The sequence below is a fragment of the Lissotriton vulgaris genome, chromosome 3_1 (genome assembly GCF_964263255.1).
Source record: "Lissotriton vulgaris chromosome 3_1, aLisVul1.2, whole genome shotgun sequence".
NCBI classification, from domain to species: Eukaryota; Metazoa; Chordata; class Amphibia; order Caudata; family Salamandridae; genus Lissotriton; species Lissotriton vulgaris.
Window position 1 is genome coordinate 1,250,677,597 of NC_141689.1, and position 26,658 is coordinate 1,250,704,254.

A 26,658-nucleotide genomic window follows, 5' to 3' on the forward strand; every position below is an offset into this window, starting at 1 on the left:
AATATACAACAAACACTTCTATAAAAACAAAATGGATTCAATGTGACATTTTATTCTTGTAAAACCAAATAAAAAACAAATATAAAATTATTTTCTTTTTCAAAAGAATTAGAAATTGGGAAAACAGACAATAAAAAACGGAACAAATCAGATACACATTCTAAAACTAAAACTAGAAACAGTTCCTAAAAACAATTCCTAAAAGTAATAAGGGAGGTGCAAAATCAAGGTAAAGATTCTACGACAGTTAGAATGATCCTTGTTCATTATGTGTTGCACTTCTCCCCTTAGCTCAACGCGTTTCAACGGACATTAAAATACAGCCGCCTTCATCAGGAGTTGGCTGTCTTCCCAAAATTAATTTCTTATTAGAGCACTCACAAGACTTCCTATGACGAATGTAATCCACACAAGCGTAGACGCCTACTACTTGAGGTATTATCGTAATTTTTAAACGTCATATGTAAAGGTCGTCGTCCTTGTAGAGAAAGCCTATGATCGAACATCCCTTGCTAAACAGCAATGTGGAGTCAGTAGTTTGTACATCCCAGAAATAACGGTCCGAAAAATATATATATACAAACAACAAAGTATTGCTGCACGCGGTATGAAAGCCTCTCTTGAATCAATTGAAAAAGCTTCAGTAAGTCAAAACTCGCTGCGTAGTCCGCTTTCTAAGCGAGGGATTTCAGTCTCAGCTTCTTGCATCGATGGCTAGAAGCGTCCCGCGTGCGTTCCAAGCAATTTTCAGTAAGTAATTGTCTGTTTTCCCAATTTCTAATTCTTTTGAAAAAGAAAATAATTTTATATTTGTTTTTTTTTTGGTTTTACAAGAATAAAATGTCACATTGAATCCATTTTGTTTTTATAGAAGTGTTTGTTGTATATTGCTTTGCTCCAACTGAAAGGTCTTATAAGAGTAAGTGTTATTTGTCTTATGGTCTGGAAGAATTGGTGCTCTTTCCTTGAAACAACCCAAAGGGAATTTATTTTGACATATACTCATCTCTAAATTAGACAGTCAGTGTCACCATGTGGCAGACTGACATAAGTACCGGTGTTGACAATTAGGGGCCAGGCCGAGCACCAGAAACCACTGGCTCAATATAAGCACTGCTACACACCCAGCGTTTAACAGGTAGCACCATGTTTCTGGGAAACAAATCTTCCAGCCAGCCTAGAGACCTTCCTTTGACAAATCATTGTTTTCTGGGGTCGGTAGAACTGGTTACATTGAATTGAAACAGGACTATAAATCCCACAGTACATTGAGGGGGGCCTATTTATGGACAAGTAAAGCAGCACATCAAGTCATTTTGCTGCGCTGCGTTACATGGAAAGGGTGGGAATGCGTCATATTTATGGCAATACTTTGCGTTCCTGTCCTTTCCCAAGTGCAAGGGTGCCTGCATTGCATGCAGGATTGTTTTTGGGCAGAAATGGGCACATTCCCGCACAAAAACAATCCTGAGAGGCATAATCCTCTTACTATGTGTGCTGGAGAATCTTATGCCTCCCCTGGGAAGGAACAGCATTTTGGCACATTCCCAGGTCTACCAATAATGGTAAATTTGGGAATACATTAAAAGCCATGGGAGTTGCGTGGGAACTAACTCCATGGTTAGTCAGAGAGGTAAAGTAAAAGCAAAGCAAAGCAAAAGTCTTCTGGAAAAAATGTGTACTCTTCGCCCTGAATTTGTCCTCTCAGCAGCATTTTCAACCGTGTATCGAGTCTCGTCTCATCTTATAAAAATGTTTATGTCGGCTCTTATACTATGTGCCTGCTAAAACATTCTGCGATTTTAGAACTTGAAAGACTACCACAGCACACTCAAGAAATGGGATCTTTTGCCTCTGAATATCAGACAGTAATGGGATTGGTATTAATCTCCTCATGGCAAGGGGAAGGGCCTACATTACTTTTACCTCGAAAGGTCTAACACAATTGTGGTCTGTTTTCTAGACTCACTCCCACAGTGTAAGGACAGTGAGAAGGAAAAGAAGGAACGGGGCTCTGTTTAATGAGTATAATGCAAAAGCCTTAACTATTTTTCTTCTAAACAAAAACATGTTCCACTCCTACTAAAAGTACCTTTACTCCTGTGGAACATGGTGGTGAGCATTTAAACTGGCACCAGCCTTTTTAGCAGCAAATGACACAAAACTTGAGTGCATGAATCAGGAACTTGGAACTATACGCACTCATGCATGAATCAGGAACTTAGATTTATACACGCTCATGCATGAATCGGGACCTTGGACTTATACACGCACATGCATGAGTCAGGAACTTGGAACTATATACACTCATGCATGAATCAGGAACATGGAATTATACGCACTGATGCCTGAATCACGAACTTGGAATTATACACACACTCATGCATGAATCGGGAACTTGGAATTATACGCACTGATGCCTGAATCAGGAACTTGGAACTATACGCATGCATGCATGAATCAGGAACTTGGAACTATACGCACTCATGCATGAATCAGGAACTTGGAACTATACGCATGCATGCAGGAATCGGGAACTTTGAATTATACACACTCATGCATGAATCAGGAACTTGGAACTATACGCACTCATGCATGAATCAGGAACTTGGAACTATACGCACCCATGCATGAATCAGGAACTTGGAACTATACGCATGCATGCAGGAATCGGGAACTTTGAATTATACACACTCATGCATGAACCGGGAACTTGGAACTATACGCGTGCATGCAGGAATCAGGAACTTTGAATTATACACACTCGTGCATGAATCAGGAACTTGGAACTATACGCACTCATGCATGAATCAGGAACTTGGAACTAGAAGCATGCATGCAGGAATCGGGAACTTTGAATTATACGCACTCATGCATGAATCAGGAACTTGGAACTATAAGCATGCATGCAGGAATCGGGAACTTTGAATTATACACACTCATGCATGAATCAGGAACTTGGAACTATACGCACTCATGTATGAATCAGGAACTTGGAACTATACGCATGCATGCAGGAATCAGGGACTTTTAATTATACTCATGAATGAATCAGGAACTTGGAACTATACGCATTAACGTATGAATCGGGAACTTGGAGCTATACGCACTCATGCATGATCAGGAACTTGAAACCATACACTCATGTATTAATCAGGAACTTGGAATTAAACGTGCTCATGCAGAAATCAGGAACTTGGAACTATGCGCATGCATGCAGGAATCAGGAACTTTGAATTATACTTATGAATGAATCAAGAATTTGGAACTATACGCACTCATGCATGAATGAGGAACTTGGAATTATACACACTCATGAATGAATCAGGTACTTGGAACTATACACACTAATGCATGAATCAGGAACTTGGAACTGTATGCACTTATGCATTATCAGGAACTTGAAATTAAATGTGCTCATGCTATGGTGTGCGCACCTATTCTGAATGAAGATAGGCAAACATGTCTGAGAAGCAGCCCCTGGAGGTGCTCCTCCAGCACTGATAGGGAGGCATTTTCATGCTTTTCTTGCTTAACTGTTGCACCTTTGCACTTTCCAGAAAGGCTTCTGTCATGCTCCACTTCAAGTCTCTATATCAGACACTGTAGGCCCCCTCTTCACAATTGCTTAATTTGTGCTGGTGGTTGGAGGTACCGGGCAACAGCGCTCATTTTTGGAGACTGGGACTTATTCTTCATCATCAAACTATGAACCAGAGCAAGAGAGAGAAAAGCAGAAACAGGAAAAAGGAGGAGGGAGACAAAGATCTAAAACCAGTGACATGGGGAGAAAACAGGATAAAAACAGGGGTGTAACACATGCCCCTGTAGCTCCTGATGTGCAGAGGGGTCCAACCCTTCAGGTGCCCCCCAAAAAGCTTTAGGAGGCTCCCATTCAACCCACAGCCAATTAATATATGTGCGTTGTAGGGGACTAAAGGACCCCTCTTCACATTCTGCAGGAGGGCCCCATCATTTTGCGTTCCACCACTGGAAGAACCATAACCTCCAACAGGGAGCCTTCGGAAGGAAGTCCACAAAGTGTAGATTGGAGGAGATAGAGCCGTGAGGTCGAATCCAAACTGGACAGCCTCCGTTATTCAGTAACTTTTATTCATTTTACAAATTAAGCGCTGCGGCCTCCACGTGAACACAGATCACTGCGCAGACAGGTCAGAAGGTGAAATTTGAAAAAACTCAGCCCTCACAAAAAAGGCTCTCTCTGCTGCAATCTGGCTCCGGTTTCCGGGGAAATCGAGTTTCATGAGGGAGCTCAGCTTACACTTGCACTCACAGAAGCTCCAATTAGCAAATGGTTATTATCGGCCTGGGCATCGTTCTCAAAGCCTTCAGACCCAGGCAGCATTACAGTAATGTCTAAGTTCCACTTTCAACCATTTTGTAATCGAGCCAGTCGGTGGCTGGTTCACTAAAAGATGCCCTTGTGCTGTGCATAGGGAATTTTAAGGTAATGCTCTAAAGGCATGTCTTGCAATTCAGTGCCACGCGGTGAAGCTGAGAAAGTGCCTGCTTTTGTCAGATTTGGATGTTAAAGCATGTTCGACGTCACAAAGCTGTACAAAAACATATTTAGTACAATATTCTGCTATGATATATATTTCCCAAAATGTGGCTATTCAAGCCATAAACTGAATCTCAATTTGGTGGGGACACTGATTATTCGCTGGCATTACTATCCTTGAATTCTGGTAGTCCTCTTAGAAAAGGGCTGAGAACTAGTAAGCCCATCATAATGCCCGCGTGCAGGCTATATGTACCATAATAGGCCCCCTTGGGAGTCCTTCCGTAGCTGTCACCTGGTCTCAAGTCAACTCAGCTCAGATTGTATTATTATCGTCTTCTGCTCAGCGTACCTTTGCCCCTCAGCGATGGAAGGAGACAGGTCTTTATTCTGCTGGTAGTGAATAGGATTCGAATGGCTCAGATACTACTTAAAATCCTGGTGCTGCTGTGAGAAGACGGCCCGCACACCGGTCAGAGTCATGGGGAAAGCAAGCCCTATTGCCACACAAAAGGTGAAAAAACACTTCATGAACAGCCAAATCGGCAAGTGATCTGGTAATACCACTTTCCCGAATGCTGATTTGAAACTCATTCAAAATCCTGTGGTTGCCATTCTGAGATTGCTTACCAAAATCTTTCATCTTAGCCACAGCCTGTTGGTTCGGATCCTCGATTTACAGAGGATTGCTCTGCTCTGCGCGCATCTTTAAATGGACATGTTCTACATAATGTTGTGGTGTGTACTTTAACCAGGTTTACAGTGCCAATCAATAGCAGGCATGATTTCTTATACAAAGATGGCGAGTGGCCTACTCACAGAAAGAACAGCAGCTTCTATTAGGTAATCTGAGCCGGACACAACTGAAAGTTACCTTATATGCGAGCCTGTTAATGGGTGATTCGGTAGTTGCTTTAGTTTTTTAGGGGGCGCATCAACAATCAGTTAATGTGCTACACTGGTTTGTTTATAACACTGGCATTTTATGCAATCTAATATCAAACTAGAAGTGGTATAAACCTTCCTCCATTTTATGGTTGAGCATTGGGTCATCAAAATGGCAGAGGCAGTAGATGTGACATTACATACACTCTTTGACCCCGTGATGGCATCGCTGGGCGGTCCGTGTGTACTAGCCTCTATTTGCTCCAGAGGAGTAATAGTAAACCAGGGAGTTTCCTTTCCTACCTTCCAGATAATAGCTTCACCACCACTGAGACAAGAAGGGGCATGTGCAGCACCAGAGGAACCAAAGGGCAACTCATTGGGAGTAGGAGCTAGCTTCACCTACCCTAATCAACATCCATTATTTGAAGTACAGATACTATTTGATAGTGCAGAGGGGGCGGGGGGGGGGGGGCAGTAAGACTATTGTCACAAAAGAGTGAATCGGTGGAAAACTTCACTCTTTGCAAAGTCCTTAGAAAAGTGTTGTGAATTTGTGTCAGAGGAATATTAGAATCAGACAATATATTTTAACTGCAGCTGGATGTACTGCCCTAGTTGGGCAGGACTTCAGGTTGGCCGCAATTGTCCTTCAGGCTGCACTTAGCCTTCAGTGCGAGTAGGGAAACACAAAATCCACTGCTGAAACAGCCCACTACTGCAAGTGCCGACCTGGGATTTCCAGCTGGGCGGAATGGGATTCATGTGTCTGCGGGGTTCAGTAGAGGGTAACACCCTTCCAAAGAGCACACTTTTGGACCTGAGGTTTCAGAAGTTGCCAGCAAATCTACTCCTCCATTGTCCGCAGCAGTTGTCGGGCACAGAGGAAACAGGGCAGCTGAAACATGTCAGCTCCTAGTGTTAGGTTTTTAAACTCTGCACAACCCTGATCAAGGCAAATAAGAAGGATAGGGGGTACATACTACCCTTGTCCTTAGTCAAGGTGTGGGCAGTTACAAGAGGATGTAAGGTGTGGGCAGTTACAGAAGGATGTCCCCATATGCTTGGCCAAGGTGGGAGGAATTAATATACCACCTCTGACCTTGGACAATGTGTCCGAAAGAAAGCACACACTACCTAGTATCAAAACTACATCTTTTACTCTTGGGCAAGTCCAGAGATTAAAGAGAACACATCTTCCCACCATTAAATGAGATGGGGATAAAGGCATTTCCAAACAAAGGATTTTTTTTTATCAGGTTACTCTCTTGATGTAATAAAATAAAAGATGGCCAATGCAGACAAATTATGGTCTTGTCTCCATATGTGTTTAATACCTGAGAGCCCACACTATGCACAACTTGCTTTGTCAGAATTGTCACGCTCTAGTTACCATCAGTAATGTGCTTTTTTCAAGCTTGTATTTCCAGACGATATTTGTCTTTAAATGTTAGTAATATTTGTACTAATTGCCTTTGTTTCCCTCCAGCGATCATACCGAAGTGTCCCAGCCACAGACTTGACCTCGCCTCCCTCCCTCCCTCCCCCAGTTGATCTCTGCACGCGCACCCACCTGACTCGCCTCCATTTTGTACGTTCCCCCCTCCTGAGTGGCTGGCTGCCTACCTCTCTGTATCCCGAGGGAGCGCGGGAGCAGTCTCAGCGGGGCTGCCGAGCCTCTAGTCTAAAACGCGCCAGAAGTGTTAATGTGGAAAATTGTTACAGAGCGCGCCGGATAAACATAAAACGTGACGTGCCTCGTTTTCCACAACTCGAGCACTCAGAAAGGCATATGTGCGGCCTGTTTCCACTCACTTTCCGGATGCATTATCTGCACTGTTCCTTACTTCACATTTAGGTCGGCGGTGTTACAGCCACAATAATACAAAGTGTGTGCTGCCTCGAAAAGCCTCGAGTTTTTAGAAAGAAAGGCACGTGTTCTGAGGAAATGCAATAATCTACCACTTAGCGATCTCCGGCCAATTGCTCTGGATCGATTCATCTGTACATCTAAACATCATGAACTTGTACCCATGATTCGTGTAGACCTTTGCTGTTTCATAGATTCACAGAGGTCCAGCCGCTAGGATTCCTCAAACCTGGTCAAACTGTAGATTTTCAGCCAATATCATAATCCATAGTGCTCTTCAGGAGCCAATGTGTTAAAGAATGTGAAGTGGGGGTGAACATATTAAAGATCCACGCCGGTGGAGGACAGAATATCGAGAAAAAATATTCGCAGGGGAGTAAGTCTAGATTTTCTATTCCTATCTCCACATATACCTGCGGCGTATATATCTTCAAGGTACGTAGATGTGGAGTTAGGAATCGTCAATCTATACTTCCCTATATACACTTACCTTTTGATAGTCTACCCTTGACATTCTTGAATGCCGATATTCAATAGTACAATCGTGGGTGGAATGTACGATAACAATTTTTTATTAAAACTTTTTGCCTCCAATATAAAGACTTTTTCCCTGGGTAGAACCCCCTTCCCCAGACCTGCATTGGCTCTTTCCAGGAATAATTTTCCAGGATGACAGTGGATGCTAAACAAGATTATGAGTTTGTGGCTACTCAGTAACTTTTTGCTGGGAAACGACCCCTGGTCGGGGATTGACTCCATCAGAACAGTTTCAGAAATGTCCACAGATTGCATGGATTGTCCACAAAATGAAATCTGATCTGCATGCAGAAATGTCCACTGATTCTCATCCTACAAGTCAGGAACCGGGAGTCTGCATGTGAAGATCATTTTTGGGGGACCCTTGAAAAACATTTGTGAATCCGGGCATCTACGGACACTTTTCACTTTTGAGATCTTTTATACGCGTGCTAGTTCCATTATATGCAATGCCTTTGACGGACATTGCCAGTTATAATATTTTGAAATCGTCACAAGTAGAAAATATGCAAGGTCTAATCATGTTAGTAGATTTCCTCCAATCATGCTTGATGAACTAGCATTTGTCCTTAGAACGGGCCTCTGTGCCTCTCAAGCACCATTTCTGCTGTTTCACCGGCCTTCGGTGTCTGTCCTTGTTTAGGCATTCCTCTACATCTGCAATTTACGCCAAGTTTCTATTTTCATTACTTGTTACCTCCCAGGGTCAATATAAAACCCAGGCAAACTTACAATTGTGTTTCTTTTTCACCGAGGAGCAATGAAAAAATCTAAGGAAAATAATCAAATCAAATCGAAAATCAAAGCAGAAATGTGCCACAATGCAAATTCCGCCTTACGTAGTCAAATGCACAGCTTCCTCGACCGTCCCATGTTCTGTCCTAATGGCAAGAACTTCCGGCAGAGGAACATGGAGTGCAGCTGCTGAGCAGCAGGCGTTGCTGTGTGGACTCTCTGACTGTCAGGGCACAGGGAAGACCTGAGTGGTAGTGGGGAAGATTCTACTGCCTACCAGCTAAAAGGCTGATTTCCCTGTAGCTGCAAGGAGTCAGAGCCAAGTAACACTTAGCTTTGGGTGAGTTTGGAAAATATCACCTGCATTCATGGAAGGAGAAGTTCCTGACTTTGAGGTAAAGGTAAAACCTTCTAACAGCCCTATAGGCAAGACATCATATACGACTTGGGTCAGGCTTATCCTCCCAAGACCTGATCCCACCCTGTGAATTACCCATCAGTGAAAACCCAGAGCACATATTACATCTACATGGTCTAAGTGGATGGTCACAAGGTGAACATTGCTAAGGGAGACCACCAAAATGTAACCCAAACCTACCAAACCACATCGTTCCCCAGTGGCGGCTCCTCCGCTAAGGTGGAGGAGCATCGCCCCACTGCTGCACAGCAGTGAAAGAAAGAACAAATACAATGATAGTAGCTTACGTTTATTATCAATGTACTTGCTCCTGCTGTCAGCTTTGCGGGGCGGTCGGGCTGCTCTACTCTCAGAGCAGGGAAGGACTGGCTTAGAGCAGGGGAGGATAGGTTTGTCCACTCCTAAGTGCACAACTGTTTGCCAGCCCTTTCGGACTTGTCAAACCGTCATGCGCACTTTGCATGTTCTCCATGCGGGCTGCATTACAGCTAGTGTAGAGAACATGCCCAGGCCCCATTCCCTGGATGAGCGCGGATCCACCGCACTCAGACCAATCACAACGTTACATTGCAGCATTGTGATTGGCTTAGGGGAGGGAGCTTGGCTGCTTCCTGTTCCGGCCCCAGAGAGGAGAGACTGAGAAGAGGCCGGAGAGTGGCGAGCAGGTACGTTTTTTTCTTTCTTTTTTTTACATTCTCCCTCCCGGCCCGCCACTCCTGGCGATCCGTGCAGGCCGCTATTGTTGTTCACACCAATCAGGGGCAGTGTGGGTTGGGGCTACACCCCCTTTATATACCATTTACTGTGAAACCCCACAGCTGAAGAAGAAAATCTGATCTATAAAATGCTATGAAGCCAAATAATTTGTGAATGCAGTTCACTAGAAATAACTTATAACATAATATAATTTGTCATGATTTGCTATGCTCTGCTGTATTATGTTACTTGCAACTGCACACTAGAAAGCAAAGAATTAATAAGCACACTTGAGTCAAGATAGGGTCAGTGCTTCAACTGCCTGTCTATATGGATGAGAGTTTACTTGAATAGTTTACTTTTAGGAGAGCACTGATTTCGAGTGTGACTTTATTTCCAGTGTGTGTGGCCAGCATAGTAAAATGGTGGCCACCATTTCTCATGAATTCATAAGCCAGGTTGGTCAGAGGAAGTGCACATGCTTCATCTGGGAGCATAGAGATAATCTTTATTTTGACGTCACAGGGTGGTGGATCCTGGCATGCACAGGTACACCACGTACAGGAGTCTGAAACTGGCCACAAATTAAGGCACTTTTTCCATGGCATTAGTGGCTTAAACGTATTAATGTGGTATAGGGACTTCTGTGTACTATTGATGCCAATGACGTGCAATGGTGATCTTGAATAGCTTGTCACAAGTGCACTGTTGCTTCCATGTTAGGCCAGTGGCAAATTGCTGCCAAGATTTTTGAAGTGAAAAAAACAGGCTGCAATGGTACCAGATACCAATGATTTAATTCCTAACTGAACTTGGTAGTAGATAGATCAGCCCAATTTGTAACCTCACTTAAGTGTGTCCGTGGCGCAATGCAGTGGTGCCTCAAGTGACTACCACCGAGGAGCTGCAAAAGGTGCACTGCACTACACTAGGGCCGCAGTGCTGCTTCAATCCTGCATTTTCCTAAACAAACTGGCTGATGCCGGCAAACCCACTCTACTCCCCATGCAAGCCTCAATGACATATTTTGCCTTGCATTTCGGAACCTTAAGAATTAGTTTATTTGAACGAAAATTGTTAAAAAGTGTGACCAAAACTAGCTTATTTGGGTCTTTGTTTTCACATTTGGACCTATATGACTTTAACATTTTACCAAAAAGACTCCGGCTGTAGCACCATAAAACAGCCTCATTTGGCCCTAATTTACCTGCTCGATTCAGATCCCCTTAAATGCCTTTTTTGGAACCAAACAACTCCTTATTAAGCCATAAGATGCCTATGTGTTCGTGTTCACCAGATATGCCCCTTGCTTCAGCCTTTAAGACCATAACGCCAGCCCATATTGAAATGTGTCCAAGTCCTGGAGCCAGAATACAGAGTTCTTGAAGGGACATGCACCACAGTACACGTCTGGGCACAGTATTTCAGAGCACAGTAGAAGGGCTAGAAGCCCCTTTGAATATCGAGCTGTCTGTCTGCAGACGTCCCTCTCCCAAGAAGATCAAGGATCCCCAAGGACTACCAGTGCCCTGATCATCGTTCTCTGTGTTGGCTCCCTCTATGCCATCCCAGTGCCATGGCCCTTCTGCCTGGCTGGTTAGCGCAGAGTACGAAAAGAGGTCGGCAGTCTCAACCGAAGGAAGAAGAGTGAGTTTCACATAAGACTCATGACCATTCAAAGACTTGCACCGCCTCCTTCGCGCTCATAACACATGTTCATACTGTCATGCCTCCCAGGTCTTTAACGTACATATCTGAGACAGCCTACCACTACATCAAAAAGGTAAGTATATAATTATTGGTTATCATAAGCATGATTTGTGGCCTTTTAAAGGTACAAATTCAGCAGAGCAAAGGGAACAACGTGAGTTCACCACACATTGCAGGTTGCATACACACAACATAATCCCAGCTGCAGATGATGATTACTAATCTTACCGCCACACCTCCTTATCTATATCTACCTTGCGATGTATGGTGGCCAATGTAGTGGATGCACTTTATCATGTGTAATATAGTGGTAGTGTACCCACAAAGCCAATAGTTGCATTGCCTAGCCTTCCTGGAATTCAGGGAAGGATATGCGCCTAGATTCCAAAACACTAAGGGCCTTATTTAGATCTCGGCGGGTGGAATACTCCGCCACAAACGTGACGGATATCGTGTCCGCCGTATTACGATCTCCATATGATATAATGGGTTCGCAATACTTTGGACGGGATATCCGTCACGTTTAAGATGGAGTATTCCCCTCCGCCAAGATCCAAATCAGGCCCGATATCGCCCTTTGAGATGTATGTGATAGGCCATTAGCACATAACAGGCACTTACAAATGAATGGCTGTAGAGCCTTGGATTCAAACTTCAATGAGATGTTTACTACAGTACATGTATGTATTATGGAAGATGACATTCCAAATCCTAGTCTTTTTTCTATATTTATGGTGAATCATGAAGGCCTCTGCCCATGTGCATATAATCAGATCAGGGACTCAGTGTATGGGTGACTGACCAGGGTTACAGTCATTCTTTAAAGCTCTATGAGACGAGACATGGATGGACCGGGGATGAGTAAAACCGCCATACTGCGCTTAGACAAACGTGTAATACAGATATTATCCAAGCGTTGAGATACTCACTGTTGTTGGGAAATAGCGACTGGTCTTGAATTTTTTCAGCGCCATGGAGCAGGTATAGGTTCCGAGAAAGAGGATGAAGGACATGAGTGTGATGTCAGGCACATATTTGCAGTTATTCCCCACCAGCATGCCTCCATATTTCAAGCAGTCTTTCTTCGACATCAAGGCCCAGTCAAGGGTGCCGTTGTTGCCCTAAGGAGGCAAAGGCGACATGATGTGATCTAGTGCATGAATCCACCCAGGCTGAATAATTTAGAACGATCTCTTGACACGCGTAGATGTTCAGAAACCTTATACAACAAATCCTTCACTTTCTACTCAGGTCATTTTTTAATGTTATTTCAGAAATATTACACAACAATAAAAAAAGTATTTCTCTGGGTATACGAGATATGTATCAACTTTGGTGCACTTATAGTCTTATAGTCTACATTACCTAAACAATTGACACCACGATGAAAAGGTGTCCAGAGTGCAATCTCTCATTGCTGTTGAGTGACAATAATGTTGTCAATATCCCTATGGGTACAGTGATAACCAAACAAAACACACAATAACCCCAAAAGCGAAGAAAGCCCTTCGGAGCTTCATCTGACCTCCCAGAGGAACATATTCATTGCATCATTCTAAAAGTGTCAATGTGTAATTGGGTCCATTGTTCTAAGAGGCGGAGTGGGAAGAATGCGATGGCCAATCAGAAGATCTCCTAAGTTCATTTGCCTTTGCAGGTCTCATTTCAAGTGTATCCGCCATGCAAATCCCCTCATGCTACTGATACTCGGGCATCAGTAACCGGTAGGGGTAGAGGGGAGCAAATCCCATGGGATTCTGAGTTGTATTCTGAGGGAACATTCAAAAACGGAGAATGACTGGGATAATCAGGAGTCTCCTACCCCATGCCCACAGGTAAAACCACTCCAGATGCACACCTTTACTGAGGTTGAAATATAAGCTGGCCAGGTAACCCACTCTCCAAAGAAGCCTTTCCTGGAATATTCTTCAAATTTCGGATCGGAAACAAATCTCTTGCCCTTGGCTAAGATGATCAAATGACTTTGGTCTGTGAACTGTCAGTGCCCTTGAAAATGTAGTGTGCACGGTACTGAGCTGCAGACAGGTTTCAACTCACGAGGCCATGTTGTCTTCACCAGGCATTGCTATTGAGAGCACACTCAAGAGACATCTCTAATCATTCCTACATATTAGCACTGGCAACATATTCTACACACTTGAGCACTAGTGTGTAGAAGTGTGGCTCAATGATTAGAGCGGCAGACCCTGATGCAGAGGTCTAGCCCGGGACCAGGGTTCAATTCCCCGCCTCGGCGGGTCTTGGGCTCAAAATTTCACGGATCTGATAATTCTCACCTCGGTGCCTATTCCAATCATGGAGTCCCACTCTGCAACTCGGGGCAGTAGCTTGCTTAATCTCCACAATGGCCCCCACAACGCTAAGGATGCCTGGCCTCCACCTTGGGGGTGCCCAGGAGTGGACGCCTCACAGGGAAAGCCAGGATGGGTTCCACAGCGGTATTCGTACTGAATGTATGACGTTTCAACGAATTCCATTGCCACGCATGCCTTTACCACGCATGCGTTACAACGGAATTCGTTTACCACGCATAACCTTTACCTCGACTATTCGCGTGGTGACGTCATACGTCGTTAAGAGGAAACAGATTTTTTTTTCCGATTTCTCTTTAACGACGCTGATTATGTGCAGATTTTGACGTGACTTCTGGTGAGTTTTTTTATTTGGGGGGAGACCCCCCCAAACCCCCCTTTTTTTACTATTTACCTTTACCACATATGCCTTTACTACAAACATCGTAGTAAAGGTATGCGTGGTAAAGGCTTTAGTGGTAACCACGCATGCGTTGTACTGCATGCGTGGTTAAAGATTTCGTGGAAACGGCTTCGTTGTAAAGGCCGTTTCCCATTCGTACTAGCGCCTTGAGACCCTTGTGGGTGAGTAGTGCGCTATACAAGTATCAATTTACTTTTTTTTTTTTTTTTACATTTCAAGGCGCATTCAGCAACGTGGTTTGTACTTTAGCTGCTTCTCTGACCTGTTGGTTTTAGTTTACACATCTAATTATTGATGGCGACAGAGAATGACCCTAGTCTATTGAACCACGGAGAAGCGGGAGGGAGTGTTGGTGCTTTTAAATAATGATCTGTAAATGTTATGCACGATCTTGGATGGCTCGGGGTTAACATTAAGGGGCTGATGTCACCCTGTTTGTTTTTAAAGCGTGATGTGATCGCCAAGCAGGGCATTAGCTTGTCTTCTACATCAAAGTTATATGCGAGAAGCCTTACTCCAGCTATCCAAAAATGTAAAGAGGCAAATCAAAATTCTGGTCCCAACAAACACTGAGCTAAACCAGTAGTGCTACAGGGGATCGCTTTAGCCATCACCATTATAATTAATTTAAATCGCTTCGAAAAAGTCTTCCAGACGGACCCAGGGAATCTCTTCACCTTGTGGTTCAGTCTACTATTCTGAGCCACCTGCATAATGGTAATTCACTCTTCCTGGGCTCTCCACCATACTTCATTTAAAGACTTCAGTGCATTCAGAAATTTGCAACCCAGCTAGTGCTTGGCTCCCATACTCACTCATATGCTTCGGCCTGTTGCTGTTCTTTCAGTTGACTTCCCAAGTCCAAAAGTATTCTTTTCAAGTCCATGTGCATTATTTTAAAAGCGTTCCTCCCTTTAGGCAACGGCAGCCCCTCCATTAGGCACGGAGGAGCATCGCAACCACACCGCCAGCGCCGCATAGCGGTGAAAAATCAAATAGTAATAAAAATTAATTTATTGCTATTTTACTTTCTGCTTTCCCCAATCCGAGCCCTTTTTGTGGGCGGGGGGCCACTGCTGCTGACTGGCAGCAGGGGAGTGGTACTCACTCTAGTTTAGAGTGCGCAGATCTCTCTGGCCGGCTGTCTTACGAGGACCAGCCTGACATGCACATTTGAACCTCTCCAGCTGGGGAGCAGGGCACAGACCCTCAGTGCCTAAGGGAGTATTGAGGCAGCCCACTCCAACCAATCCTGGCGCTGCTCCCATGCTGCTTAATAGTATCACTAGGATGAGAGCAGTGTCTGGATTGCTGTGGAGAATTTTTGCAGACCAGCACAGATGGGCTGGAAGCACGAAGAACGGAGGAAGCGAGCCAGTGCATCCAGTGGTTAAGTACACTTTATTAGCTCATTTATCTTACGACCCACTGACAAGCACTGTAAGAAACTTGCACTGCCTTCAGCCTCAATGCCAGATCTTTCAGTCGTAGTTCATTATAAAAACTGTTTATAACGAGCCATGACTGACAGCTTTGGTGTTGACCTTAAAGGCATTGCTGGTCAAGGGTTGCCTCACCAATTTTTCAGGGTATCAGCTGCCACTGCATTTAGTTCCTGCCTAGTTGCATCAGATACTGGTCCATTATGTTCCTGACTCCGCTCTCAGATCATTTAATGCCCGCCTGCTCTCAGTTACCAAGTTCCCGCGCTCTCAGGACGGCCGTTGGGCATTCAAGGTATTGGCCGACAAACATCGGAGATTGCTTCGCGCAATTTTAAGAGCTCATGGGCAACATCTTCCATTTCGAAAGACCTGAAAATGTGACTTTGCACCGCTTAATTCTGTCTTTTCTTTCCCGGTATACTACACCCTTAGTACCAGGACTTCTTGTGGGCAATCACATGCTTAATAAGAGCCACAATAGATAAATCAATCAATCAAATCAGCCTAACAGCCCCTAATCAGCATGCGACATCTGAAAAACTAAAATGCTCCAAAGCCAAAGACATGCAAGTGATGTGGTGGCTGTAGGTCGCACACCAACTTCCATCACGCAATACTGCAGCTTCCGTCAAAAGCTAGAGCATCTGTGTGTGCGGAACTGATGAAGCACACTTTCGAATACAGGATTTCTCCTTCTTAAAACCAGAAGCAGCCTCTTCTTGCACCTTATCTGTGCTAACACCAAATAGGCTCCTCATCAAAGATTTAGGGGCAGATTTATCAAACGTTCATGCAGTGCAGCAAGCTACCGTGCCGTGCTGCAGTGCGTGGCGAGGGAAAGGGCCGGAATGCGCTGCATTTAACATTATATGATGCTTTACCACACTCCTGAGGCGGAAAGCCGGGAGGTAGTTCGTTTTTTAAAATTGTTTGTATCTCATTATCTCTGTGCTTTTTAAAGTCCACTTACCCCCTGACATCTTGACGCTTTTGTAAAAGCGGACTTAGTCTGTTGTCATCAGGCGTTGAACGCTGCTCACCAGCGCCTCGCCCAGCCAGTAGGCCACGCCCCCTTCGGAGGCCACGCCCACCGCCCAACTCTACAAAGGGGCGCTGAATACTAGCGCTGCCATTTGCTTTACCACACTCCTGAGGCGGAAAGCCGGGAGGTAGTTCGTTTTTTAAAATTGTTTGTATCTCATTATCACTGTGCTTTTTAAAGTCCACTTACCCCCTGACATCTTGACGCTTTTGTAAAAGCGGACTTAGGCTGTTGTCATCAGGCGTGGAACGCTGCTCCCCAGCGCCTCGCTAAGCCAGTAGGCCACGCCCCCTTCGGAGGCAACGCCCACCGCCCAACTCTACAAAGGGGCGCTGAATACTAGCACTGCCATTTGCTTTACCACACTCCTGAGGCGGAAAGCCGGGAGGTAGTTCGTTTTTTAAAATTGTTTGTATCTCATTATCTCTGTGCTTTTTAAAGTCCGCTTACCCCCTGACATCTTGACGCTTTTGTAAAAGCGGACTTAGGCTGTTGTCATCAGGCGTGGAACGCTGCTCACCAGCGCCTCTCCCAGCCAGTAAGACACGCCCCCTTCAGAGGCCACGCCCACCGCCCAACTCTACAAAGGGGCGCTGAATACTAGCGCTGCCATTTGCTTTACCACACTCCTGAGGCGGAAAGCCGGGAGGTGGTTCATTTTTTAAAATTGTTTGTATCTCATTATCTCTGTGCTTTTTAAAGTCCACTTACCCCCTGACATCTTGACGCTTTTGTAAAAGTGGACTTAGGCTGTTGTCATCAGGCGTGGAACGCTGCTCACCAGCGCCTCGCCCAGCTAGTAGGCCACGCCCCATTCGGAGGCCACGCCCACCGCCCAACTGTCCCTCTTGTTATAAATTATGTGTCTACCTCGGAAGCGCAGCGGGCGCGCCGAAGGCGCGCCTAAGGAAAGCCCGTCTGTGCCCGTCCGCGCTCGACCGGGGCTGGGGGCTGTTCACTCTGCCTCTTTTATTCATTATTCATCTGCGCAACTGACCGGTCTCCAAGGCCCGTGGCCACTAGATGTCACTGCATTAGCCCGAATTATCAGGCTTGGACTTTCTACATCGCATGCCCTCTCCCACTCATGCCCGCCACTCTTGTCTCCGACTAGTGGCCCCTCCACCACCTTGTCTACGGGTCCGTCTGTTTCCGCGATGTACCTCAATACTAGATCGGCAGTCAAGCATCAGTACGATCTCTTTACGCTATTGGATTCACACAAACCTGATATCCTATTCCTCACCGAGACCTGGTTTTCTGATAGCTCCCTTCCCTCCCTTCTGGCAATGCTTCCCTCATCTTACTATGCTCTCCGAGCCGATCGCCCTTCCGGCAAGCCAGGAGGTGGAGTTGCTTTGATTGCTCGTAAATAAATTATTTTTCAACCGTTAGTTTTGTCCCCTCTAGGTGCCTCAGACTGTTTAGTGGCCCGTTCACTTTCCCTTACCCCCCCACTCACCTGTGTTCTTATTTACCGACCCCCATCCTCCCCGCATTTATTCCTTCCATGTTTCCAAGACTTGGTGGCTACCCTGGCAGTCAACCACTCGTCCATTGTTGTTCTTGGGGACTTCAATTTTTGGCCCGCTGAGTGCACAGCTTCCAGGGAATTCTCAGTCGCTCCGCTCTCTTAATTTCACTTCCGTTGTCCACGTTCCTACTCACAGTCTGGGCCATACCCTCGACCAAATCTGGTACCGAGATTGCCCGGTCACCTCACTATCCATATCCCCTTGCACCTGGTCCGATCATTTTCTTATCTCCTTTTCTCTGTCCTTCTGTTCAGTTCCCAAACCTCCCCCAGTCAAAAACACTTGGGCGCGTTCTTGGAACCGTGTGGACGTAGGGTCCTTGTCTGCCTCACTCTCCGCGTCCAGCCCGGATCTTTCAGAGCTGCCATCTCTAGAACAAGCGGAATCCATCAATGCTTGGCTGCGGGCCGGCTGTGACCTAGTCGCCCCTCTAAAGCGCATTTCATCTAAGCGCTCTAAAGATGCAAACCGCTGGTTTAATGATGAATTGAAGATGCAAAAACGTAATCTTCGCCGAGCGGAGCGTCTCTGGCGGCGGGACTACTGTCCCATTTCAAGAAATCATTATATCACCCTTTCGGCCCTATATCAGAAATCCATTCTGGAAACTAAGAAGGCCTATTTCTCTTCTAAAATCCAGTTAGCCGAAAATCGGCCCAAAGAAATTTTTGCCATCGTTCAAGATCTAGCATATTCTGACAGGGCCACACTCAAACCCTCTCCTTCACAGCTTCTTTGCGACTCTCTCAACTCTTTTTTTCTTGACAAAATCACCACGATCAAAGCCAACATTCCCCCACTGTCCCCCTCTTTTATCAACCCTCACTGTCCCCCAGCCACATCGCGCCTGGATTCCATCCCGCCTCTCACAACTGACTCTTTCCTTTCCCTCCTTCCGCTGGTCAAGTCTGGCTCCCCCTTGGATCCCTGCCCTGCTCATATCCTGAAACAGATTTACTCTTTTTGCCCTTCACCACCTCTCACGTTTCTTAACAGTACACTTTCCCAGGGTATTGTCACTCCTTCACTTAAATCGGCGGTAATTTTACCCATTCTAAAAAAACCTGGTGCTGATCCTTCGGTTTCAGCCAACTACCGCCCTATTTCACTCCTCCCTTTTCTGGCCAAGATACTGGAACGCCACGTAGTAAGAACTATGAGCTCCTTTGTGGAAATGAACAGTGTCTTGGCCTCCAGGCAGGCTGGTTTCCGCCCTGCTCACTCCACGGAGTCCGTGGTTCTATCGGTCTTGGACAACCTCAGGGAGGGTATGGACACGAATCAGCCCCAGGCCCTGGTCCTCCTCGATCTCTCCGCCGCGTTCGACACGGTGGATCATACCATCTTACTTTCCTGTGTCGAGGCGGCGGGAATCGGGGGCGTGGCCTTGGTCTGGTTGTCCTCCTTCCTGAGCGGCCGCTCTCAAGCAGTTCGCTTGGGGGATTACTCTGCCGACTTCCGGCCTGTATAGTGCGGGGTTCCCCAAGGATCCTCCCTCTCCCCATTGCTATTTAACCTGTACATCGCCCCTCTTATTTTTGCTTTACAGCAGCTGGAGGTCTCTGTGTATAATTATGGGGATGACCTCCAGCTTATTTTTTCTTTATCCTCCTCCCCTGCTTCAATATCCAACTTTCATTCTGTTATGACCTTCATTCAGGACTGGATGAACCACAACCACCTGAAACTCAATCTCGATAAAACGGAATCGGTGTTGACAGGTGGTTGCTCCAGTCCATGGTCGTCTCTGTTTTGGCCCCCCTCCTTAGGTCCCCCACCCACCCCCTCCTCCTCTGTTAAAATTCTTGGTTTCAAACTCAATGATCAACTATCCCTTCATTCCCAAGTCAGTGCGGCCGTATCCTCAGCTTTTCTCTCCCTCCGGACAATTCGCAAAGTCTCCCGCTTCTTTTCCCCATCTACCCTCAAACTCATACTCTTGGTGATGGTGACGTCCCGCTTGGACTACGGTAATGTCCTTTATTGTGGCATGCCGGCGTACCTCGTGAGGCGTCTCCAGTTGGTTCAGAACCAGGCGGCCCGCCTCGTTTTTAATTTACCCAAATTTCATCACGTCACGCCCCTTCTTAAATCCTTACACTGGCTCCCTGTACAGCAACGTGCCCTGTTTAAACTGGGCTGTATCACTTTCAATGTTCGGTCCGGTTCTGCCCCTGCATTCATTAGGTCTGCAATTCACGCCTACACCCCGTCGAGAGAACTGCGCTCTTCTACCCAACAACTCCTCGTAGTCCCCCGTTTTAAACGAAAAAAATTGGGTGGATCCAAGTTCTCTACCTTGGCTCCTGCCTTCTGGAACTCTCTCCCGATCCACTTGCGATCCTGCCCCCAGTACTCCCTTTTTCGCAAAGCTCTTAAAACCTTTCTTTTTACTCAGGCCTTCCCCTCTTAACTTTCCCCTGTCCTCCTAGTCAGTCTTTCTTTACTTGGGTTTGTAGTATTGCATAGCGCCATGAAACCGCTGGGTGTACGTGCGCTCTAGAAATATTTTTAAACTCAAACTCAAACTCAAACTCATTCCGGTCCTTTCCTTGCGCCCTTGTGGCTGTCTGGCACCAACACATGCATGATTGCGCCATGGTGCAAGGGTGCCTGCTTTGTTGGTAGGATTGCTGTAGTGCAGGGAAGGGCACCTTCCTGCATAAAAACAGTCCTAAGAGGCATTTTGCAGCACACTTAGAAAAGAGAAGAGGAAACAACGAGGAGAAATACAGATATTTCTCTTCATGTGCCTCCCCTGGGAGGCGTAGCATTTTGATGCATTCCCAGGTTTAACAGTGCTGGTAAATCTGGGAATGCACCAAAATCCATGGGTGGAAGCGTGGGAACACCCACGCTCCACCCATGGAACACCTCCCTGGGGCAGAGTAACGCAACACAGCAATGTGCGCAGGGTTAAGTTACTCCAGATTTATCAGGCTATGCTGAGCCATGCAAGGGGGCCTCGCGTGGCTTGATAAATCTTGCTTTACTACTGCGTTGCTCTTGCGCCTCCCTTGTGTGGCGCAAGGGCGACGCAACACATTGATAAATCTGCCCCTTATTGTTTCAGATTGTGAGCAAAAGGTAAACGGAGGAGAAAATGTTTCCTCATCACAAAGTCAATGGCCTGCTGGGGCCTAGAACTTTTTGGCACCCCTGCTCATCTGGGGACCGGGGACACGTTTGTACACGTTCTGCCTGCAGTATATATAAATCATATGTCAGTGTTGCACTAAAAAAATCACATTTCCAATGCATGGTTTTTATTTGCAAACTGTTATATTTTGACATGTGTAGTCCATTTATTTATATTGTGAAACAACTACCAGAACGTATAATTTGTTAAAGAAAATCTCAGAATCAGTAACATCCTGTCCCAACCAAGCACATATGCACCCCAGGGTGAGAAGAATTCGCACCTTGAGTCCAACATTCCAGACGAGGGCTGGATAGCGCATTTTGGGAAAATATATTCCACCCCAGGTTCTGAGAATCACACGATTAGTGTCCTGCCCAGATCTGAGGGTTCCCCTGTGATTTTTGAGGACATAGAGGAGGAAAGAGCAATTGAACAGACCCTAAAAAATAAGGCACCAGGCCCTGACGGGGTTCCTACAGATATATTCAAATGCGCGCCAAAACTTTGGTCTAAGATCTTGTGTAGTGTTTTTAATGCTCTGAACCAAAATAACATACCGGTGTCCTGGAAGAAATCCATTATTATCCCAGTCTTTAAAAAGGGAGATAGGCAGGACCCCTCCTGTTATAGACCCAACTCCCTAATAGATTCATCGGTCAAAATCTTGGGACGGGTTATTCTGCATAAAATAAAGGACTGGCTTGACGACAGAGGGGTACTGTCGAACGTACAATATGGGTTTAGATCTAAAAGGAGCACTTTAGACCAATGCCTTAATCTGCAACTGCTATTGGACAAATATAACAAGGCTAAGGAGGGGTCAATAAACCTGAGGTTCATGGACCTCTCCTCGGCATTTGACCTTGTAAATCGGACAAAGTTATGGCAAATCCTACTTAATATGGGATTTGGTCAGGCCTTGGTTAACCTTCTGGTGGACTTACATTCTGGCCTACTGGCTTCCGTTCGGGTTACTGCTGAGGGGCGCTGTTCTAGCCATTTTAACTCAGAGAGGGGGGTCAGGCAAGGGTGTATCCTGGCCCCCCTTCTTTTTAAGGTATATATTAATGCCTTGGAACCGGCATTAAAGGAGGCAAATCTTGACATACCGCGTATAGGGGAACTTGATATTCCAGTTCTCCTTTACGCGGATGACGCTGTCCTTCTTTCACGGACGGGGGTTGGATTACAACGGCTGCTAGATGTCTTTGGGAACTTTATGGGGTCCTTGGATCTTAAAATTAAGGCAAAGAAGTCACAAGTTATGATCATGGGGCGGAGTTCTAGGAAGAAACAAGTTAAAACCTTTTTTTGCTGTGAGGAAGAACTCTGCAGAGTGCCCACATTCCCTTATCTGGGGATCACCTTTGATGAGAGAGGGAACTGGGGCCTGCAACTTAAAAATAGAAACATCGCCTTTGCAAGAACAACTTCTGCACTTCAGGGCTTCACAAAAAACTGGGGGCTAGGCCCATAGAAGCATTAATGAAGATATATAAAGCTACATGCCTTGCAGTTGCCACATATGGTAGCTCGATATGGGGCTACAGTGCCCCAGATTGCTTACAGGTGACTGAAAATAAATTTATGAGATCTGTCCTAACAGTGCCACAGTCCACTCCTTCATATACCATCCATTCTGAATTGGGGCAGGTTTCATTTCTGACATGATAAGAACGGCTCCCTTAATATGCTGGATAAAGACCTGGTTGAACCAGGAAATCTCCTTGAACCATATTATCATGAAAGATTGTCTCCTATTAGAAAATGTCAGTAAGATTCAGTGGCTGACATATATTAAAAACAGTTTTTATAAACTAGGGAGACCTGAGCTTTTCTCCTCACCAGAGTTAATAACATCTAAGGCTTTTATACAAACTACGGGTGCCATGTTACAGATGCTGACACTGGAGAGAGAGGAACTAGAACTTAGAAAACCCACTGTAAGGGATAACCTCATTGTAGCTAACTTACCAGGACCCGGCCTTTACCTTAATATGGTGAACCGTCCCTATCACAGGTTCCTTCTAACCCGCTTTCGCTTCAATCTGATCCACCTGAATCTAGGCCACTTCCCTAATTGGAGTACCCCGGAAAATGCAATGCCTTGTAGCTGCGACAACTTTTCCACTCAGAACACAATGCATTTCCTGATATTCTGTGGATACTATATGGAATTAAGGATGACATTTTTGGTTCCTATACTTAAAGAGGCAGGGTTCTTGCGAGTTAAGCCTGCTCTCTTGTATCTATAATTATTAAAGAGCCACCGTATTATCTTTCATGTTGCTAGTTTTTTAGTGGGTGCTGCCCGGTTCAGGAAAAGGATTAACTGTACTTAAATGAACTTGGATGTTGTAAATTAGAATGATGCTAATTTATCCTGTAAAAGTGATAGTGAGGGTAACTAAATTGGTTGATGGTTTTATTTTTCTTACTGTGATTTTATGAAATTTTATGAAATCCTTTGGAAACTTTTAAATGGCTATATATTTTTTACTCTATCTGTGTAAATAATGCATATTTTGTACAGTACCATTGTCTTTTTATGATATTGATTTATCGAAATAAAGTATTCTGACTGACTGACACCCCAGGCGTGCAACGTCCATTGGGCTCAAAGGGCTTCAGCTCCCCCTGTCATGTGTTTCAGCCCGGGCTGAGACAGCTTCCGGGGCTGGCGACCTCTTATTGCAGCCGCATCGAGTGCTTCACAGGTCTTTATAAGACCATTTACTTGTAACAAGACTTTGTTGTGTTTTCAGCCCTTAGAGCCCCTGCATCTCCACTCTGTCTATTGCTGGAACAATTACCCCCCCACCCCGAAATTTGTATTAGTCCCCTCCACCCGAAACTTTGCTCTAGTTGCGCCTCTGATGCACCTCAGCGCATGTTCACTTTAATATACATTCGTGTTAGCGTTCTTTAAATCTATGTAGATAGCTAGGGCTCTTCTCTTGCTGAGGTCAGTGAGTTTCTGCCAGAGGATGGTGGAGGCCCTCCCCTCGGTCGCCCAGTCCGCCTACGAGGCAACACTCTTTGCCGCCACTTTCAGCTTAGCGTTCTTTGGGGCCTTTAGAATAGGTGAACTGGTGGCACGCTCTAAGACAGAAAGGAACTCCAGGGCACTACAGATGAGGGATGTGTGTCTGACAGCTGAATCAGTGGAAATATTCCTGTAGTACTCAAAAACGGACCAGGCGGGCAGGGGGAGGGGCATCTCCCTGCATCGCCTGGGTAACAACAGCTATTGCCCGGTGGCCCTGCTGGCCGCCTTCCTGTCCTGCCGCCCACACACGGATGGGCTATTACTGGTACACAAGGAGGGCTCCCCGGTCACGAAGTATCAAGTGGAGCACGTAATGCAGGGTTGCCTGTTTCTAGTGGGTTACACTAGGGGGGGGGGGGCCAAGTACAGCTCCCATTCATTCCGGATTGGGGTGGCCACCACTGCTTTTAGGGAGGGTCTGCCGGCAGAGGCAATCAAAAGAGTGGGCCGAAGGGATTCCAATTGCTACAAAATATATGTGAGACCAGAACGAATGTGCGGGTGTTGGGGCATTCCTTGTCGCAAGAATTGCAAGATGGGTGGAGGCAGTCACCTGGAAGCATGGTTTCAGCAACACCAGGATAGCTTGGTTTGGTTTCCCGGGAATGCATTGGGCAGACCTCCTAGGAACGCTGCGCAGGACTCTGAGGGAGAGTAGACTCCTGCCAAACATCATAGTGGTACACCTTAGGGGAAATGACTTGGCAGCTGAAGGCAAGATGCGGCTGCTGGATGCATGAGGAGGGACCTTAGCATACTGAGCAGTGAGCTGGGATCTTGTGGCTTTTGGTGGTCAGAAATAACTCCTAGACCCATGTGGTATGGGGCTAGATCCCAGGAGGCGCTAGAAGTTGCCCGCAGGCGCGTAAACGCAGCCATGCGCAATTCACCGAGATGCGTGGGTTGGGCTGCTGGGACTCTTATGGGGTGCATTGGTCCAAAGTAGGCATGGCTATATTCCTGTTAGACCTGGGAGAGGCTCTAGAAGCAGCGGGTGCAAATAAGGGGAAGTAGGGAGCTAAGTGGTGGAGGCTCTAGGCGCAGCGGTCGCCATGCCCAGGGCTGTGGAGGAGTTACAGGGCGATCCCTATACAAGACAGGCGCAGGAACAGGACCTGAAGCCTCCAGTGCAAGCGTACCATACTAAGTCATACATGCTCCAAGGGGTCCTTCTTGGGAACTTGGGGTACGACGGCGCCCCGTTAGTCCTTAGGGCGGTTGTAAACCTGAACAATCGGGGGCTTGCCTATAGTGCTCCGACCAGCTGGGGAAGGTGTGAGTTAACTCTCCCTTGTTCAGAAGGCGGAGTGGGTGGACGATAGGTCCACCGTTGGGAGGAGTAATCCTCCCAGGTACAACACCGGGCTATGGCCGCAGGTGTTCTCTTTGACTAAAACTTCAGGTACCCTGCAACGAGGGGTTGCGGGGCGGACGGGATCGCCTGTAAGATAACCCACCTTTTATTTGTACAACAAATAAACCTGCAGCTTCTTTTCCATATACCTGGTGTCTGTGTGTTATTTGGGATTGGGAGCTGTGGGCAGCGGCGTACCGATGGAGATACTAGGTCTATTGCTGGAACAATTACCCCCCCCCCTCCCCCACCCCGAAATTTGTATTAGTACCCCTCACCCGAAACTTTGCTCTAGTTGCGCCTCTGATGCACCTCAGCGCATGTTCACATTAATATACATTTGTGTTAGCGTTCTTTAAATCTATTTAGATAGCTAGGGCTCTTCTCTTACTGAGGTCAGTGAGTTTCTGCTGTACAATAGACGACAAACAAGTACTCAGTTATCCTCACGACAAACGTGCAAACCGCGTGTCTACATTTCCACAGAATTGTGTCCGCGTTTCGCAAGAGCCGCAGAATTGACATCTATGCCAGTTCTCACTTATTGCCACAAGGGGGAGCTCTGCTGCTAGGAATTGTACGCAGCGGAGTTCGAGACCGAAGGAGAGCAATTCCACCAGAAAGCAGAGCAGGAAAGAGTTCCGGACGACCAAAGGATTCTCTCTCTCCAACAACCTTTCTCCTTCTCCGCCTACCTCGATATCGGACTTTGTTTTTTTCCACCAATCTCTACCTTTATATCTACCTCCTCTATTTATTTATTTTTTGTACAGATTTATAGAGCGTGAACTCGACCGGAAGATATTGGAGCGCTTCACATGAGCACCAGTTACTTTACACAAGGAGAAATTCATTTTTTCTTTGGTAGGCACGGGTAGATTAAGTGATTTGCCAGAATCACAGGATGTGGAGTCGACCCCGAGGCTCGAACCTTGGTTTCCCAGCTCCAAAGTTACTAGGCTACACCCCTAATTTAGCCTTA

General features: G+C 46.0%; 1 protein-coding gene across 5 annotated transcripts in view; it reads right to left on the reverse strand.

The window, feature by feature from the left end:
• The window catches only part of SLC4A4 (solute carrier family 4 member 4), a 710,971-nt gene that overhangs the window by 50,593 nt on the left and 633,720 nt on the right, over window positions 1-26,658 (reverse strand). For all 5 annotated transcript variants that reach the window (XM_086961758.1, XM_086961762.1, XM_086961760.1 and 2 more), the window contains one exon: window positions 12,303-12,494. In XM_086961758.1, coding sequence (XP_086817884.1) covers window positions 12,303-12,494 — 192 coding nt within the window. The remainder of the gene's footprint in view (window positions 1-12,302; window positions 12,495-26,658) is intronic.